The sequence below is a fragment of the Diadema antillarum genome, unplaced genomic scaffold (genome assembly GCF_040938485.1).
Source record: "Diadema antillarum isolate AM-2024a unplaced genomic scaffold, OU_Dant_1.0 seq00000732_RagTag, whole genome shotgun sequence".
In the NCBI taxonomy this organism is placed as follows: domain Eukaryota; kingdom Metazoa; phylum Echinodermata; class Echinoidea; order Diadematoida; family Diadematidae; genus Diadema; species Diadema antillarum.
Genome location: NW_027271633.1, coordinates 672,501 through 693,533, shown reverse-complemented (window position 1 = coordinate 693,533; position 21,033 = coordinate 672,501). Strand labels below are relative to the sequence as shown.

General features: G+C 38.1%; 1 protein-coding gene and 1 long non-coding RNA gene across 2 annotated transcripts in view; both read right to left on the bottom strand.

Annotated features, from left to right (window-relative positions):
* Positions 1 to 2,197: 2,197 nt before the first annotated feature.
* On the bottom strand, positions 2,198 to 6,352 carry LOC139738264 (uncharacterized). The gene is made up of 4 exons (XR_011711429.1): positions 6,179 to 6,352; positions 4,941 to 5,036; positions 4,155 to 4,268; positions 2,198 to 2,636 (listed from the first exon to the last, which is right to left on the bottom strand). It is a non-coding gene; the product is annotated as an uncharacterized lncRNA (long non-coding RNA).
* Positions 6,353 to 12,308: 5,956 nt separating this feature from the next.
* The window catches only part of LOC139738254 (uncharacterized), a 93,077-nt gene continuing 84,352 nt past the window's right edge, over positions 12,309 to 21,033 (bottom strand). Inside the window, exons 3-5 of the mRNA XM_071648905.1 lie at positions 19,605 to 19,718; positions 18,249 to 18,326; positions 12,309 to 15,753 (exon numbers count right to left, since the gene is read on the bottom strand). Coding sequence (XP_071505006.1) covers positions 15,489 to 15,753; positions 18,249 to 18,326; positions 19,605 to 19,705 — 444 coding nt within the window. The 5' untranslated portion in view covers positions 19,706 to 19,718 and the 3' untranslated portion in view covers positions 12,309 to 15,488. The remainder of the gene's footprint in view (positions 15,754 to 18,248; positions 18,327 to 19,604; positions 19,719 to 21,033) is intronic.

The following is a 21,033-nucleotide window of genomic DNA, read 5'->3' as shown; positions in this document are numbered from 1 at the left end:
CTTTTTTTAATGCTCCAGCATTTTGAAGTAATGAACAGTTGCATACAAATGATTGAACTTATAAATGTATCTTAACTGATGATGTTTATGGTTTTTTTTTCTTACGCGGACTCCTGCTTTCTCTTTTTCTCCCATCCTCATTTCTGCCTCCATAATCCCTATCAGAGCCTCTGTCTGTCCTTCTTCCCTTCCTCACTTCCTCTCGAGTCCATATCCGGCTGAATATAATATGATGTGTTCATAATGGAAATGCTCTTTGTAATTCTATCATTATTTTATCTATATTGTGTATGTGTTATACTTTTTGTAACATCGTGCAATTCAGTCTCTGACTGCAATGCGATCGAAATAAAGCCATTATTGAATTGAATTGAATTGAATTGAATTGTCAAACCTGGGATGTCAAAGTAAGTGAGCAGCACCCCCCCCCCCCCCCCCCCCCCATCTCCCGCACCCCAACCCGACGTAGTCTAGCTTTTGGACTCTGTTTTACATTATGGTTAACTAGTACAAACTCGGAGCGGTAAATCAGTGTACGCGATAAGCCGTATGAGGGCGTGACATCCGAGGATTGCGATAGGCCCAAGGGAATGACATCTTAGTGGACCACAGTCGACTGTCGTCCACTGGTATCGTATAGTCTCGTGATTATTGCCATCAGAAATATTGCGCCCTTGTCGCATTTCGGCAAAATATCGCACGATGGAAAAAAGGAGCGTCAGAAGAATAATAGCATGGGGATCGGTCGGGATCCCCCTTTCCTTCCACGGTAAGGAGCTTTAGCATTTTCATTAAAATTGTAAAATGTGCGATGCGATGCATGCTAAATCTAATATTTTGGATTATTCTGATGAAAACAGATCACGCCTTAAACTGACTTTTTAGGTGGTAGGGCAACCAGTTTTTGTTAGTGTATGTGTGTGAGTGTGTATGTGTGTGTGTGTGTCACAGTTTATCTCGTGTGTTTTCTCGCAAATAGCCTCGATTTTTTTTTTCTTTTGAGAAGCAATATTATCTGTTATGTCCCCGTTTTGTGGGCTTTTTGCGAGAATATGTGTTTCAAAAAACGAAAAGCAGATTTTGTTTCCTTGGTTAAAAGAGTAATAATATAAGTTTGGCATTAGTTTGCACAGTGTTTGTGTTACTGCATTTTGTCTTTATATAGTGTAAGATTGACGTTATGCTGTACAATGTTTGTGTATAATGCAGTTTGGCTTTGTTTAATGTTTTGTTCTTGTTTTAGTAAACGTTTCTGGTTCTGTGATATGAAATTGAAAGCAATTTGAATAAAGAATCATAAAAAAGACTATTTTCTAAATGTGAGAAGTGAAAAGAAGCTTGTTATCTGTGTGAGCGTGATACAGTCCCCTGAGGCGAGTGTCGAGCATCTTGGGCGTGATGGAAGACTTGGTAGGTCTGGGAACACAGTACAATGTATATCATTGCATATACACGATTACAATCATCATAGAAAGACGAGTGCAGATAACAATCGGGCAGTAATTAAAAGGATCGCCTATGAATAGTTTGTCTCAACACAACTTTACATTTGCTAATGAGACGTCCACATTGGGGACGGGGAGGGGGGTGGACGAAAAACATTGCGCTTTAAAGTGACCAGAAAATAACAGTCTCGGGGACACACACACACACACACACACACACACTCACGAGCATAAGCCGACATGTGCCAAAGACCCGGGTCTGAATAGATTCCCTGTGAAGACAAGTTTTTCAACTTGTTCATCGTTTTTTTTTCCCCTTTCAAGCATGGGACGTACCATTTTGTAAGCATTTGTAAACATTTTGTAAGCAGCTAAGATCTAATTCATGTCTAAGTTTAGCATGTTTACGCCTGACCTGAACCGTCTGTTTTGTTGATTACACTCCCATTCTGCACCTGCCTCAACACACACGCACGCACACAAACTCACTAACATGAACTTGACTTTACTCGTATCACGTTGGGCAGAGTCTCTCAACAACTCTTTACCTTGTCGCAATAAACCTACACCATCCACATCACCTTTTTTTAATTTACAGACGGACAGTCATGTAATGCTAATACAAACACTCACACACACGCACACACACATACAACCAGTGCTGTGCTTTCCATAGCAGCTATCGCACTACGTAAATCCTTGTTGATGGACACACATTACAAAATAACATTCAGACCAATTTCTGCACTGTCTTGTGCTTGGGTTGTTTATTTTATTCGAAACTGTGTTTAAAAATGATTACGGAAAAGTGAGTTGTCAGAAACGAAGTATCTTTTAATATTATAATGACCCCATCTATAATCCCAATAACAGTGCAGTTCACCACTTGCTGAAATCCATTTCTTTTATAACAAAATTAGACTACACGGTCATTTTCTCGAAAGCTCCAAATTCGAAATCCTTGAGCATATCATTCTTTCCAACCACTCTACTTTTTGTTTTGTTTTTGGTTTACATATAAAAAAAATAGTTAACTGTTGAAACATACAAAATAATATTACATTATTCACATGACTATGATACAACAAAAATCTTGTCTAAGATAACAGGTGTTCAGGTTATCTCCAATGCCGGCGGCCGTAGTCTTGGACGATAATCTTGACCAGACTGCTCGGGAGGTTCAATGGATATCTGCACATATTAGATAAAGAAAAAGGAAGAAGACAAAAGCATAATGTCTTTGTTTAAAAATACACAGATAAGGTAATGTACCATAAGTTTAGCGGCTGCGGCATTAAAAGAAGGAAAAGTAGCTTACTAATTTCATACAGACGGGACCATGTCAAATTTCACACACACTGCATGTAAAGTCCAGGAAATCTTCCTCGACTAATAAATCGGGAGAAACATATAGGAATAATCAATCATTCCAATTTAGTAATAATTATCTATAAAAAAGAATGCGCAAAACCTATGAGGCTCACAAAATGAAACTGAATTTGCTCATCAGTAACTTGTTCTTATAGCATGGAAGCTGATCACTGAGCATGTAGGATCTTGCTGTGCAATCTTTCTCATATATTTCACTGACAATGCATGAACCTCGTATCTAATTTTAAAACATACCACTATACATCCCTGATAATGGTCAGAAAAGTGTTTCATGTGTGTTTTACTAGTATCAGGTCGTGAAAGCTCTAGGTTTCAATTTTTCAATTCAATTCAATAGTTTATTTATTTCCATCATCAAAAAAGAAAAAAAAAGAACATGATTCAAAGCGGTACAAGTTGTCGATTTGTCTTTCATTCGTCTGATAAGGGCAGTGTTTTTTTTTTCCAGACACAACAACAGTATATGCACAAATGATATCATAAAAAAGAAACAATGCACATTGTCATGGCAAAAAAAAATAGTGAATAATCATAACGATGGAAAACAGTATTCCACTAAAAAGCCAAACTTACAAGACGTGGAACACTGGAACAAAACGATATCACCAGTTTGTTATACCAAAATGAATGGGTTCTCAAAATAGAAGATAAAGGCAGGACAAAAATCGAAGTGTTTGTCAATCTACAAATTCTGCTCATAATATTCGTCCTTTTCTGCCCAAGTAATCTTCATAGCCCATTTACACTGTTTAAATTGGGACTGCCTGCACCATCAAAAATCTGAATTTGTATGTAAAATGTAATAAATCTCTGAGGTCAGTCACCCCCCGAATTCCTATAACCAATTTTACCTTAGGGTTCTCCAATCACGGAGCACACACACTTCTCACGGCACGATTCTTCATGGGCTGGCAAGTCAGGATATATGAAGAGTTTGTTGGCAAAAACCGATAAGTTCATATTTGCCAAATGGAGATATTTGCGATTAAAGGTCAGGAAAAATAAAGAGAATAATAAGGAAATTTTTGCTTCTTTTGATCATAACTTCAAAAATATAGCTTTATACGTAGTGACCAATATATTATTTAAAAAGTATTATTTTGTACTTTATGACAGAGATCGTACTTCCAAAATCTTCAAAAATGGACTTTTCGGTTTTTCGAACAAACTCTTCATATACAAATATCTTCTTTTTATGAAAAAAGAGGAAAACTTTTCCAAAATATTCCTAGTGGGCATCAACTATACGTAAGATAGCAAATACAACATAAAAAGAAAGATGTTTGCATTCTGTAACTCAATGCTTCAGTCCCATACCTGGTTCACAATCCTTCTCCACCATGTTACCGAGGACAGGTCAGATCTAACACGTGCAGCTTCCAGCAGGACACTTGCAGTCTGGGCCACAGTCACAACACTTGCAGGCAGAGTCTGGAGGGGAAAGAGGGAGGGCGGTATTAGCAAGTTTGCTTGTTAAAATTCATCACTGGCTTTAGAGCAACACAAGGCTTCTTTTCTGTCTTCGAACACAATTTTCTCAAATTTTCTTTCACTCTCATTTCAGATAAGACAAAAAGATTTTCTTCTCTGCTCCCTTACACTGTACGTGATGTAGCACGATTTCTTCCCTGCAACTATATGAAAAAATCGTATCTGGTAACGATTTAGAAAGGAAATATCCATAAGCTCAACTCTCGTCAGTTCACAAGTGTCAAAAGCATTGAATTTACATAATAAGAACACAAAGCAAAGCACACATACAATCATTTCTTTGGTCTATCATTTTCAAAATAGCAATGCACATCTAGGCAGTATGTTAACAAATAAACTTGCAAATGGAGTTTCAGCAGTGTACCATTGCGACGTAATGCAAAATAAGATACGAACAAAATATGGAACGCTTCAGTTATGTACATCAGGTCTTGCTTATACATAAAATATCAATCACAAAAGACAAAAATAATCTACTTTAGATCTATCATTAATGGCAGCCATCCTTTGTGAAGATTGCGTTTATACCATTAATTGGCACACATCATGGAGGTAAATGTACTAGATAATCATGCAAGGCCTAGTTGGTAGAAAAGCTTGAGGCCAACTTACCTGAACATGCTCCACAGCCACACTTTCCACTAGTACAGCAACTGCCAGTCTCGCAGCAAGCTTTTCCTTGGCAACCAGCGCAGTTCTTGCTTCCCTCTATAAATAAACGGATAGAATCAAGAAAGATCAAAATATTGCTTCTGTGAAGCTCTCAAAACATAATACTGTCTACCATTCTTTTCAAAACAATGCACTTGTACGTGATGTATCGTTATTTTCCCGGTCAAGTTCTTCCTTAGACTCCTCCCCTCCTGAATAAACCATGAAGCTACTCAATAATAACATGAATAAACATAACCACGTGTGTTTGCACAACTATTCCCGGAATTCGCGGCGTTATTCACTATACGTTGGTGTACGTGCTGACGAACAAATTAAATCTATGGGTCGATCCTCATTTTAGATTAAAATCAAAAGCATTCTTGTGACAAAAAAAAAAAATTAATGTATTTCATTAAGATTCCAAGGCCGTGATTGCGTTATATGGTCAACAGTCCAGAATTGTCTCCCCGACATTAGAGCGACTACAAGGGAATGAAAACGCAATTTGTGTACGTGCAGCGTTCTGGCCTAGTCTAGTATGTTCTAGTCTATATCATGGCATACAATGTGTATTATAGGTTCGTATAGTCGGTGAAGGGCTGCACGTCTCTCATTTAATTCACATTTTCTACAACTTTGAGCCGAGCCGCACACCAAAGAGCATTTAAATGTTGTCCTTCAGGCTGCGTTCACATAGAAGTATTCGGTATTCGGTATTCGCTATTCGCTATTCGGTATTCGGTATTCGGGCACGAATACACCATCACCCGCACCGTCAACTCACCATCCCATGCAGTGAGGATTTCTTCCTCCTACATCCCAGCAAATCTTATTAATTTCTAAACTGCATCAGAATGTCAGTCTACATGCTTATTTTTGCTAAAGGGCAAATCCAGACTAAAAGTGTCATTATTTCATAAATGAGAGACGGTATACGCTGCAAGAAAATCGAACAAGCTCGATTCCCACTTTGCTAAACTATTCGCAGCTATTCGGTACTTTCGAATAGTGCCCTCTTATGTGAACTGGTGTGAGGAAATCCTATCGTTCGATTCAAGGTATTCGCAGGCCCTCGAAAAACGAGCCCGAATACCCGAATAGTATACTTCTATGTGAACGCAGCCTCACAGATTTAATACTCAGTGGGTCAAGAATAAATTTCGGACACTGGTTATGCGAAAGAAAAGAAAACTTACCCTTGCAGCTGCAGCACGTACAGTTTGCGTTAGGCATGGTGAAGAATTTGGACGTTTACTTCAGTGGTCTGCCGGTAGACTTCTTGAGAGCTTCTTCCTCTTCGTAGTTTTCTGCGTCGTCTTCGTAGATTTGTCGTCTGCGTATCAGTATGGCTGTCGTTTGCCTAACTCGGAGTCTTAGGTGAATAGTGAACATGGTGGATATGTGGTGAATTTATAAGGATTTTCGGCTGATAATTGCACTCAGTACACCAGCCATTACAAAGGCACTTGACTTTGGCTCGTGTGCAAGCGAGGTGATTGCAAAAATAATTTAGTGACGGCGGCACGACTCTTATTAAATTCGCACGGCACGGTAAAAGAGCTAGACATGCAGTCTACGAGCTAGCCGATGATGTGCCGCCCTTGCCTCATACACCGGTCATGCAGCAATGGACTGCAGAATGCAGAAATGCAGTATGTCCATGGGTTATTGATGATATCAGGACCTATACCATTTTTATACGCAGACTGTTAACACTCGACAGACTTGCCCCGCTTAAATGTTCAAAGGTGAAGTGAATAACTAGACACAATTCATATATTTTCATTACTTCTATTTTTCTTTAGAATACTTGGATACCCCCACAAAAAAAAAACACCTTCCAAACCAAGATTCTGGTTGTGACCTCATCTGCCAATCTATAAAGTACTAATATGATAAACAAAAGACATTGGAATGCACGCTCTCCTAGACCGAGCATAATTTGCATGTTAGTCACATTAGTATCTTAAACATGCAAGTTATGCATAAATATTACTGTTCTTTTATCAGTTTGCGCGTGTCTTGCATTCATTGGAAACGACGTATTATATTTAGTTTGATTAATTTCTGAGATTTACAGATTTCGCCTCATTTCCTCATTATTTTTTCCCAGGAACTAGAAAAGTATTCCCGCTTTCAGGGGTCAAGTTCCTTTATAAATCATAAAATGATAAACAACTGGTGTTCAATCATCAAGTTAGACTTTTGTTCCAGTTCGTCAACTCTGAAAATCAATTAGCTTGTCTCTGTCTGTACATATCATTACTATTTTTCGAGTTGCATTTTTTAGAATAATCGCTCGCTGGTTATGACAATCGTGTCTTTTCACTCTTACAAGTAACACTTTGCGGTCTGAATAGCCAGCTGTTCAGATCATGGACATTCGTCGCTCGTTTATTAATTCAAACACCTGTTTCTGTGAAAAGCGTCACAATAACATGTTAAAGATGCTTTCCTGCTTTGATCTCATCGTGTATCACTGACAGCCAGCCTGAAGTAAAAACAAGACGGCACTTTGAGATCCCTAAAAATTACATGCGCAGAAGATAGTAACTCTCTTAAATCAAGAAAAATGCATGTGCAGTTGTATACATTGGGAAATCATCGCTTGGTTAAAGTTCATTTGCAAAGTGCACGTACATTACGAGAGAATGCAAGTATTTCGGCAGGTTGGTTGTAATTTGTAATCTAATTTTTTTCCCATTTTTCGCACATTGTTTCAGAGTAAACATGGACAGTAATGGTAGACGACATGTATGTCTTTTAAGCAACGTTACATGCGCGTCCACGAGCGTCCACTTCAGTAATTACTGATTTTGTGACACGAAATTTGTCATGATTTGGGGTTTGCTTATCCCCATCATAGTCTATTTTTTCCAAAGGCATTAAAGTCTGAAAAGTCTTACACCTCAGCGAAATAAAACCCAAATGAGGGAAACGGTTCCTTTGTCAGTGACGATGAACGATTACATAATCGTCGTTGTCCAAACAACTGAATGTACTCATCAAGGTGCGCATAATCAGGAGGCGGTGATGCAGGTCGGATCAAAGAAAAACCTCCGTTCATATGTGTAGTAGGTCCATGTTCAGATCGCTCCACCCGAACGGTTCAAGGACCTGTGGGGAAAATGCATATTAATAAGCCACTTCAGTCGCGCAGTGCCAAGCGTAGGACTATCCCCCCCCCCCCCCCCACATACACGTTTGTATCCACACGAGCTCTGCGCTCCGCCCCTTGCATTGTTTACTAATAATGTAGCGTGCTGTGAGGCTCTTTGCAATAGGCACTTGTGCAAATTGAAGTAATGAACTTGTGATACTGAGCCTGGTGCAAACATTATAGACTACGTGATGTGTGAAGTTTGAAACGTGGAGCTATGGTCGTTTGCCGACCCTAGTACACAGTACCAAAGGGAGAATAATGACTATTTCTTCAATGACACTAGCTGTCGTTAACTACACTAACGTTAACGTTAACGATGGGGCAGCCAACAACTTTATTATGTCACCATCTCCTAGAAATATAATTATGTACACAAAATGTTATAAAAACAATGAAAACTATTTCTATCCATAGTTTAGCGATTTCTATCGATAGCTTAACAACAGCATTCTTATCTTGTATGAGGTTTCTAGTATGATGACTAGATACAAAATAATGATAGTTTATACACTTCCATTTTTGTAATTTGTTATTGTTATTGTGCTTCCTTTTTGGTATGGTTTACCTTTTTAACATGCCGTCAACTTCACAACATATTGCAAACCTGTATCTATCTGCATCTACGGTTTTACTGGTTTCGATTACTGATAGTCACTGTAAATTGATTCCTTTAATTTGATCTCAGTTTGGTTAACGGAAACGGAAATCTCTCGTCTGCTTACGGGGCTAAACGTTTTGCGCCCGATAATATAAACACACCTGTAGCGTTTAGAGAAACGTGTGAAATAATGCTGTGTGCAGTATTTTCTTTTCTTTCTTTCTTTTCACACGGTCAGTTCTTAGAAACAATGCATTTTGCAGACTGTGTGATCTTCGTCGATCTTTACGTGTGCAGAGACGTGTCAGCTGTGTGTGGTGTGCCAAAAACAACCCCCCTAAAAAAAAACCCAAGACACACACACACACACACACACACACAAACACACACATACGCACACACGCACGTACACACACACACACACACACACACACAATTCACGGGATACCAATATTTACTTTGCACTTGGTACAAACAGGGAGGTGGATCTTCCACCTCCCTGGTACAAACGTCCATCTCCGATGTCGGTCACAGAGGTTACAACAAAATAACATCACTCGAGAGAATTGGGCACGTGAAATGCTGCATTAACGGGAGAGGGAGCAGATGTGTAGCTATGTGTGGTGTGAAAAACATAAAAGTAAGCTAACACGAATTTTAGCACGTGATGGTAAAACAAGGAGGTTGTATATACATGGAGTTCCAACTGGCTGCAATTATTCAAACAGTTGTCAGATTTCTATTGATGTACAAAAGAATTCCACGGGTGCACTTGTGCCGTTATCGATGTTCGACGCCGCCGTCGTGCTGAGCAATCTGAAGATTCATTTTGAACGTTATCATAATGTTGGCACATTTTTGCTTATCGAAATGAAATGAAATTTCGCTTTAATAATGATAAAGCATGTAAAACAATAGTCAATTCCGTCCCGAAATTTGCGCAAAAGTGTAAATCAGAGCTGTATCATGTGAAAATGTTTCAAACTGTACCATCCTGGAAAGTTGGTTTTATCCCTTTTCCGCTTAATTTCCACAAATGAAACTATTATGGAATAATCTTCAAGTATAATTCTTTATTGATAGATATATCAGATTAGTGCCCGGGTACGCCCAGTCGTGTAATTTTCATCTTTATTTCAGCGTTTTTTGCTCAATTTCTGTTCGCTCATCCTCGTGTCTGTACCACCTACCTTTTATGAAAAGGGATAGCGAAAAGTAATTACCATCACAAAGGCATATCTTCCTTTGAAAGTGGCTGGTGATTATGCAATGAGACACGTCGAGTCAATTGTCTTCGTATCTGCGCGGCAGATCCTTTTTGCACTTGCCTGTTTGGCACATGCTTCAAATATTTTTGAGCGGCGGCTTCGAACATCTCTCAAAGAAAATGAGACGGTTGTGACTCCATTCTCTAGAACCTCCTTGTAAAACGTTCACCTCCGTTGTCACTCACAAAGCACTGCGCACACGAAAAGCTGCCTTAAACTTGAGGGGGGGGGGTACATTTATTTCCTCTAAACGCGGTTGTTCCACGACGTTTGCTCCAACGACAGTGGTTTCCATTAAATATCTGCACGTAAGCCAAATATTATTCTACCCACAAACACAACTTTTACCCTAATCCTAATCCTCACATCAAACTAGGTACAACCTTAAATCCGACCCAAGGTCCTCAGAGGAAATGAGACCGGAGCAATTGTCGCAGGAGCAAGTAACCGCTCTCGGCATCTCTGAGCCACTTGGAATATAGGAATAGAAGAAGTTCATCTGATTTGCAAACCCCTCTTAGAAGCGGAGTTCGTTTAGCTTACAATGTGACTTTGATTTTAATACGAGTATTCGCCTACTGAATGGTTTTTGCAACTGCAGCAGGAGCTGCGGGCTTTGTCAGAGTGGCGTTGATTCGCCGTAGATGCCGCAATTGGCGGTCTTGAGATCCGAGAGAATAATGCATCAGCTATTCTTCACACCACCCACTTCATTATGCTTGTTGTATACTGGAGGCTCGTGGAAAGGATCCATTTTCACTGACAGACGCAGAAGAGATTGAGACTGAGGAAGATGATTTCAAAAGTCCTCCTCAGTAAGACGTGGATACGCGTCTTTCGGACTGGTCTTTCGGACAAAATAAACTATAGATCAACAGTAATAAGCCAGTTCGTAAATGACCTTTCTATTTTCTCAGTTGGCTAGGCGCTTCTCTCATATTCAAAGCAACATAATGCGTACCGGCAAGTTTGTCTGGCGTAACAATTTATGGAACTCGTGTTAAACAAAATATTATCTCGCATAGCGACACCAGGTGACCATAATGGTTCGTCAAACAACCCTCGGGTGAATCATCCATTTCTTTGTTTTGAATTGAATGCATTAAAACATATTTATATTCGTATTGCCAAATACCAGGTTTGCAGTCACTACAGGTGGATGTAATGTCAAGTATCATGTACAAGGATTGCATAAATAATCATTGATGACAGATGCTTATCTCCGTGAATTTAAAAACTATCATGCGTTTTGGTACAAAAGTAATTACTTTTTTCTGCTCATGCGCAATGTAGAACTACGAACTGGCTTATTGTATGAGAGTTCCAATACCAAACAAGAGCCTTCAAAAACAGACACGGAAGAAAGCCATGATCACCATACTGTATGTCAATTACACATTCTCAGTGAAGCACTGCCAAGTAATCTTCAAGAAAATGCCAATTCTATGACCGCCGGGACCGGCAAACCCTCGTCAGGAGAGTCAGGTTATTCCTACCACTTATCCGTCTGCCATTACCCCATCTACGGCAAGTCAACGCCAGTCTGACGACGCTTACAGAAACCAGCTACTTGTATTCTGAAATTTTGCTTCTAATCTCTAAAACACGTCTGGAATGGATAAATTATTTCAAAGATGGAATTAAAAGCTGGGATCTAAAATATGCAGTTATGGGCTTCTGGAATCACCCCCACCCCCTACCAAAGCTGGTAAACAAAGATTTTATTCAATGTTTTGGCTTAGTGATAAAAGCGTTTGAAAGCTGCGAAAAGTGTGATGGAGTGTATTGAATTCAATACTTTTTTTTTCTCATTGTGATAAAAACAAATCATGCCTCAAACAGTGGAGCTACTGGCCTACTACATGCTCAAACCAGGGAGGTGAGTCTCACTTCCCTGCTCAAACTGTGGCTTATTGGTGACATGAAATCAAGGGCTTTGTGTGTGTGTGTGTGTGTGTGTGTGTGTGTGTGTGTGTGTGTGCGTGTGTGTGTGTGTGAAAATTATTTTCAGTGGTTCATACATTACATTCCCTCTTTAGTGGTGCGTTACAATATAAGCGCACGCTTTCATGATAGCCAAACAACTCGTTCTTATAAAAAACAATACTGGAATGGCGATATTGTACAATGTATGACATTTTGTTGGCTATAACCTCAACCAGATTGGCTCTAACACAAATCACACTCATAAGCAACAAGTACTTTTGTTTAATTCATTACAAAATGAAATATGAAATACATCACATTTAAAGAATGCACGAGTCAGGACACACTTTATTTCTTTTTCAAAAGTTCGGGAAATTTATTTCAATTGAACATGACTATACACCTTATAGCGTAAGAAGATGCTTACTAGACTGTATTTAAACCAATTGTTACAATTTCGATTGCTTTGCATGCACGAAAATGACCTGTCGTTTTAATATTTTTTTTTCCATTCTTTGTATCCATACAATACTTGTCTGCGTTAAATGACTGTATTTAGAAAAGACATTAGTGAATTAATGATCAGAGAACGATAGTGGGTTTAATTTGCCGACTTTCATTTCAATAATCATTTTTTTTTCTCTTCTGATAAAAAGATAATCGTTGAAGATGGACATGAGAGATTCAAACGTATTCAATAAATAGCTACTACGAGTGTTTACAGTACAGATACCCTAGCGTTTTCTCGACAGTCAGAAATTAGGAAAGGTCGATAAGCTGTAACTTTTATCTAGTTCGGGAAGGGGGGGGGGGACTTTCATCCACAAACACTTTTGATAATCTTTTTATTATCGGAAAATAACCGCCTTTACATCGTTATACAATTGCTATAAGGTGGAGCGATGTCAACCCAGTCGTTTATCGAACGTTACTCAAAGAGAAACTACAGGCCTCAGAATCCACGGAATACCTTTAAAACTCAAAACCAAAAGCGATTGACATAAGATATCTTGCGAAAATGATTCAAAGTAGAATACGCAACCCTATGTGATAGTTGAAACAGTTAATATACCTTCATATTTTATGTACAAAATATAATGTACCTTATGAAATTCTTTTCAAATAAAAAAAAGAAAACATTTTTAGAGTACTGCCATTTTCGATCAGCATTTCCTTGTCTTGCATTGCTGTCATCACGTGTGTTCATGTTCCAAAATATTGGTACTTTTCTTCTGTGCTGATTACTTGACAAAAGCTATCCTAAAATCTGCGACGCAAAAGCTAAGACGACGCTCTGCAGCCTCCCGGTTTGGACGACGGAAACAGCCATCTCGCACATGTGCAGAACACAATTTTTGCCTAATTAGCGTCGTCTTAGCGTTCGCGTCGCAGATCTAAAGCTTCGTTATTATGTAACACAGTGAGTTACTCCTGTAAAGCTCTGACCCTTTGTACCTTGAAAGGATCATGAGCTATATAAAAAATGGACTTCAACTTTTTCGTGACGTACATGGTCGGCATGATCGGGGAGCTGCAATTGTCTAATACGATGGTTAGAAAAAAAAAAAAAAAAACCTTAATGTGAGTTTATTTTGATTGTGCCGCTCTTAAAGTTTTGACACAGACTGCATTGGTCTAGTACAAATGCCTGCTTGAATATGAGTGTGTGTGTGTGTGTGTGTGCGCGCGCGCGCGCGTTATGTGAGTGCATGTGTGTGTCTACAAATCGATAGATTGATGGGTTTATGCTGTAGAAAGAGGTTTCTATACTTTCATTCCTGTTTAATAACACGGAACATTGCAAGAATGATATTCGTCAGCAGCAGTCGCATGTGGTAACTCCATAGTTGCTTTTGGAATGTGGGTAAATTGTTGAGATGATTTGAAATAATGTTGAAAGAATACCATATTATCTATGGTGTACAAGAACTAAAGCATTGAATATTTACATAACACATACGGTGTTTTTATGGCTACATAACGATAACGATAGCTAACGATCGGAAACAGTAACAGTTTGCTACAAGCTTCTATATTTCAGAAAATAAAGTGCACTTTAAACAAAATTATTCTGATTTTCTCCATTTTGCATGCAGCAAAATCTTTTAGGGAAGTACATTTACGCAGAAACTACGTGCAAAGCAAACCGTTGAATGATACATGACTGAAACATATTTCAATTAGAATTCACTGCGTACTTGGACCAGTTAGCTGCTGGATCTTGCGAAAAACAAATCCCGACAACAACAAATGTACCAAACTCGCTGGCATCAGGGCAGCGAAATCGGTTTACAGAATAATAGGATATGATACGCTTCATACAAACAACGATATATACAGCACGCTCAGTATGAACGCAAACACATACGCCAAAACAATACAACTTCTACGACCACGTAAATACCTACGGTAAAATTCATACGAAAATAGAACACCTTATTTCTGGACTAAATAGCAGCTTGATAGTAGTTGCAATATATACCAAGTAGTACTCTATATATGAAGCCATTGCGGGCACCGTCGTTGCATTTTAAACGGGTCGTGACATTATGCTGTCGTATACACAGGGGGAACCCTAGATCTTAATTTAATGTATTTTTTTTTTCACAAATGATGTGAACATGATGAAAAAAAAATGTATATAGTAGCACAAGAAATTTGAATTGATACCATAAAACATACAAAATCAAATCGATAAAACTACCAAAAAAATCTGCTAATTTGCGAATTTCAAAAGTGTTAAACTGTTGCAAAATTCAAGTTTTCTTCTGATAACCGAAGTAAAGAACTTAATAAATTAACTTAAGTAAAGCTCGTGTTTTATTCTTTGCTAGTGTAATTGTTTATTTGGTTCTACTGTACAGATGGTTGGCAATTCTAAAATCAAGTTATCATTGCGTGTTTTCATTTATACCTTGCCAGTGTTACAACAAAACCACAAAAGCAAGCAAACCGAAAACAATCCCGAATTGATAAGAATAATTGAAATTTGAAAATTAAAGTAAAAAGAGAATTATTTTGCAAGGAATCTCGAAAATAAAAAATCGTTTGGGGTGCAACGTGTTTTGTGAAAGTGATTGTTAACACGATGTGCCTTCCCCATATCTTTGGAAAGTAACATGTCTTTCAAAAACGGAATGTCTTCCGAAAACGCCAATGCGTTTCGATATCACAAAAATGTTAGTGGCTTTTCAAAGTTAGATTGTGGAGGTACAATATTTTTATTATGAAGTTTTAAGGGATTTCACCTGTTTGCAAAATCGTTATAACTCCTCCTCATTCTATCGATGACAAGACAGCCTTGCAAAAACGATGTAAATTTAAATTTTGCTAAACAAATCTGAAAATAAAATATAAAAAGAAAACAGCTGTAAGATTTCGAGCTGGGGAAAAACAATACATTTTCCTATTTCATTTCAAATAAAAGTAGTGAAATCCAATCCGGAAGTAAGATAAAGAATGTTGATTTTATTTCTTTTTTTTCTATCTTTTTCTTCGGAGAGTTGATCAGCTTGAAAGAAAAAAAGAAGCCGTCCTATTTTTTCATGGTGTTACAGGTCATCGAACTTCTCGCTCTCAAGGTCATCGAGTAGGGCTCGTACAAAAAGTAACTCGAGCTCCTTTTTCCTCAACAGGTCCTCGTCCCTACTCCTCGCTGCGAGATCCGCCTCGCCGCCGGAGGCAAGGCCCCACTGTTCGGCGTCCTGCCTGTTGTCGAAAGCTTCATTCCCCAGCTCATCCTCCTCTTGTCGATCCCCCATCTGCGTCATTTCATCTTCCCATCTCCTGGTCTCGTCGTCTTCGCCAGCTTGTGTCCTGCGTGAAGTATACAGGAAGGGGAGAGATTGGTTTGGTTTGGTTTGGTTTGGTTTGATTCGGTTTGGTTTGATTTGATTTGGCTTGGCTTGGTTTGATTTTGTTTGGTTTGGTTTGATTTTGTTTGATTTGGTTTGGCTTGGTTTGATTTGGTTTGGTTTGGTTTGGTTTGGTTTGGTTTGGTTTGGTTTGGTTTAATTTGATTTGGTTTGGTTTGATTTGGTTAATTTTCGCAGTCAATCAAATAGAAACCCAATGCAAATTTCAAAGCCAAAAAGACCCCCCCAAAAAAGATAACAAGTGCTATGACTTAAAATTATAACATTGCATTTTCAAACATATAAACATAAACAATAGTATTGTGCAGTAAACATTTGCAAAACATGTAAATAGGATGTAAAGTAAATATTTTTTTCCAGTGATATATGAGAGTTAATTAAATGCAAGAGACCACTATCGTAAGCAGTTAAGATAGAAATGGACAAAGCCTCTTAAAATTCGCCCACTGCACTCTGTCGAGATATGATACTATAAATGATGTTTATTTTTTCCGAAGGATCGTTAATCCGGAAATGAAACGAGTTTCGTTATTCCAAGGGTTCATTGCTCCGAAAATGAAACAAGGTTCTATATTCAGAAAGTTCAGCATTCCGAAACGTATGAATCCCCTATCCCTTGATGTTCAATAATCCCAAAGGGGGAAAAAGTTCGTTCATCCGGACATAACTGATTATGTGGTGTTCGAAGATTCGTTATTCCTAAGGTACGTTAATCCGAAAATGAAATGAGATCAATTATTCCGAAAATTCGTTAATCCCTTAATGACACAACGTTTGATAATTAGGTCTATTCTTAAGTTTCCTTGGTCAGAAAATGAATTAGGTTAATTAATCCGAAAATATAATGCGGATCTTTATCTGAAAAGAAATTAAAGTTTATTATTCCGAAGGTTCATTTGTAAGAAAATGAAATAAGATTCCATTTTTTATTTTCGAATTTTCGTTACTCCAAAAAAAAAAAATGAAATGAAATTTGTTAATCCGAAAATGAAATGAGGTTCGTTTCAGAAGGTTTGTTAATCCAAAAATGAAATAAAAGTATTGATTTTGAAGGTGTGTTGGTCAGAAATATGATAAGGTTCCTTAATCTCAAAATGAAATTAGGTTCCTTAATCCCAAGATGAAATTAGGTTCCTTAATCCCAAAATGACATTAGGTTTCTTATTCTGAAGGTTCGTTGGTCACAAAATGATATAGGTTTTGATAATCCATCAATGAAAGGAAGGGGCATATCATTAGCGAACTACCGGAATTGTGAACTTTATTTTATTTTCGGATTGACGTATCTTGGAAATAACGAACCTCACGTTTATATTTCCGGATCGATTGACATTCGGAATAACAATCTTATTTCATTTCGGGATTAACGATCCTTCGGAATAACGAGCCCTTTTTCATTTTGGGATTGACGAACCTTCAGAATAACGAACTGTAACCGATATGATGATACATCAATCCTTTTTATATTGTATGCTTTATAATAGTTATTGGAATGTATCCGTAAAAGTTGATATCATGGTAATATAAATACACATTCGTACTCAGTTACACATTCACAAAGGTGCAGCAGTTCAGAGCACAAGATCTAAAATAAAAGGATGCACCTATTTTGCAAATGAAAGCATGCCATCTACGACGAAATGCCACGCAGTCATTTTAAGCAAGATTTATTACTGCACCATAAAGCAGGCTGGGTTCTTCGTGCTCAGTGTATGGTGTGCCTCTCTTTTTTTTTCTTCTTCTCTCTCTCTCTCTCTCTCTCTCTCTCTGTCGCTCATTCTCTACCTTTCAGTGATAAGACTGGTCTCTTGGTGTGAGGCGACGCCATTCCCTCAGCCACAACGCCCCCCCCCCCCCCCCCCGAAAGAGAGTGAACTGTCCACAATGAAAGCCCATAGATTAATGAAATGAAGTTTCTCATTAATTCTTTATAATAATTAGCTGTCATATTAAACGCAAATATGTTTCATTCCAGTCGTTTGTCTTCTCAGAAGATTCCCCACAATGTAAGAGCGAAATACAGCATTGCGTTTACGGTCGAGTAGCCCCAACTCGCCGGATTACCACTCTACTCCATGCGATAGTCACGCAGGCTTTCGCCACATTACGTCGTAGAGGTCGCACTCATCTTCATATCAATTGTCTGATTGAATGCCTTGGGATGGGTTTTACATTTTTGTCTTTCGTACAGCAAGACTATAGATTCATCAACTCTCAAAACTTCCATCACCTATTTTTTTTTTCGCTCGGTATTGCATAATTTCTGTTCATACCTCCAAGTTACAATACTTCTCTCAATTACGATAGTCCTCTGTATTGATTACAGGTCAATTCTGATATTTTTCTTTTAGGTCAGATACGTCAAAGATTAGTTAGTCAGAACGGCTTGTTATGACGGGGAAAAAATACTAACGAGTTAATTACAAATGCACTCACCTTTGCAAAACCTCATCGAGAATCCGTTTGCTTATGCTGATATTGCTGTTTGGACACGTTGGGCGTTTTATTAAACCTCTGTGGAAAGACAGGAAACGATGAATCGCAAATGAATACATTGTATGACATAATAAAATGAGACCTTATTATTTCTTGCCTTGATGACACGGTGAAAAAATGGCCTTGCATCACGAAGCCAACATACTATTTAAAGTTTAAATTTTAAAGTTAAGATTCAAAGTTAAATTCAAAGTTAAATTGTCAATTCAAAGTCGAAATTCAAAGTTAAAATGTTTTAACCAGTAAGAGAGAGAGAGAGAAAGAAAGAGAATTCATTCTTTCAGAAATGACTGTAGTTAATGACTGAAAATCGAACTTTAGGAACATTAAAAACTCTGTAACAAAAACCAATTGTGACCCTGCACTACAAAACACACAAAAAGTCGCCAGACATGGATTTTTAGTTAAGGGCAGATTCTGAAAGAGCAGACTCTAAACTTTAAAATGACGTATAACTCAATTCAAATGGATTTTCCTATCCTATATAGATATTGGAAAGAAAGCGCAGACTCTGGAAAAGTTTGAACTGAGGAAAGAGGCTGTGAAGTACGGGGTCTTTACTAAGCTGTGGTACCCGTGCCATGAATGGGACAAAAAAACTTGATGTAAACCACTGTAGCAACAACAATGAAAAGATTATTGGATTAAGCTAAAATTGAGCATGATTGATTAACACATCTAGTTCATAATGGATCTCAACTTTCAAAGCAGTAGATTTATTCTTTCAAAAGTTTTTAGAGTTGAAAGTGAAGAGTGTGCAAATGATTTTCAAGAAATTCAAAGGGGCCTCTAAGAAAAACCTGATCACACTACTTTACCAAAAAAGGGGTTGTAGAAAAAGTGCTGAAAACCCACTTTCCCATTCAGTTTATGATTTCAAACTTAGGGATAATATAGAAGAAAAATAGCTCTTTTAGAAAATATGGAAAACTCAAAACTGACTTGGTTGACCCGTATCACCTTTCTTGAGTCCTGACATGAAATCAAGGGGTGCGACTTTTTGTTTGTTTTGTGATGCACGGTCACAATTAGAGGAGGTTATTGTGATAACAAGAGAAATATCAACACAAGAAGGACAAACAAAATTAATTATAACGGCTACTGCAACAGCCGTAACGAAAGCTATCGTAATCAAGAATTAGATTCAGTGCTATGCATTGAGAACTTTTCCCTGCTGCGAAAGAAATACTGCGTTTTTCCATGGGGGCGAGGTAGTAACATCCAGGGCGCTTTTCTACGATCCACTTGTATGGATTCAATGCATTATACACATAATATTTCTATTTGCATACTTACACGCAGTTTCTACCGGGTTTCCTCGGCCTGCTTTCGCATAGCGGGCAGCAGTGGACTATAAGACATAGCACGTAGAACCACGCAAACAACTTCGTGTCCATTTCCTGACGATTTCTGTGTGACGTAGAACAGAAGAAACAAACGTCATCAGGTTAGCTTCAATGTCCAAATTCAAACGACACTTTACAAATAAAGACATGTGCTCTGGTGAGCAGGTTTCTCATCAATGTCGGGGGGCCCAACGCTTTTCTCGATTTATCTGACTGGTTTGAAAGAGATTTTACATTGTCACTCTTTTGACTATCATTGCTATGCTGATGATATCCAGATATATACATCAGTTCTACCTACCCAAACCAATGTCGTTGACATCATCCAGAAACTTGAGGCTTGTATCCATGATGTTAAAAAGTGGATGAGCTCGCATTCATTGAAGTTAAATCAGGAAAAGTCAGAGTTATCATTTATTGGCTCCAAAGTTTTACTTGACAAGGTTAGTCTTGCTTCTTTAACGGTTGACAACGATGTGGTTATTGCTCCATCTAAATCGTGTACAAATCTTGGAGTATTATTTGATTTTACAATGTCCATGTCTGTTCAGATCTCTGCTGTCTGTAAATCCGTGAGGTATCAGTTACGCAATTTGGGCATTATTCGCAAGTATTTAACTCGTTCAGCCACCAAAAAAAAAAAAAAAAAAAAAAAAATAGTCCATGCTCTTATATCATCCCGACTTGACTTTGGTAATGCACTCCTATTTCAGCTACCACAATCTCAACTTTCACGGTTACAAAAATTGCAAAATTTAGCAGCCCGCATTGTTACCCTTACCAGGAGAAATACTCACATTACCCCTGTTTTGTCCTCATTGCATTGGTTACCCGATGAATCTCGCATTGTATTTAAACTATTACTAGTTGTTTTTCATTGCAAAAACGGATCTGCCCCAGAGTACAATGTTAATTTGCTGACATTTTATAATCCTCTCAGATGTTTAAGGTCATCCGATTGTAGATTGCTTGTTGTTCCAAAAAAAAAAAGAGAAATCATGAGGGGTGCTGGACGTGCTGGACGTGCTGGACCTTACCTGTGGAATCAGTTGCCTCAAGCTATCCGTTACATTTCGAATGTTGACTCCTTTAAAGTTGCCCTCAAGACTCATTTGCTCGTACCCATTTTCCAGTAGAATTGTATATTATGATTTTTTTTCATTATCATTATTGTGTCATTCATTTTCATGTGCATGTTTGTGTAAGGATTTTTGTATTTCATAAGTTACTTCTACTGCGCCTTAAGCACGTTAGCTATGTGGAATTGGCGTATTATAAGCACCCTGTATTATTATCATTATAATGTTGGGTTACTTCAATATCTTTATTTGTCGAACAGCAGTAAAGTTGTATAATAATCAATTTCTCCGCTACTCTCT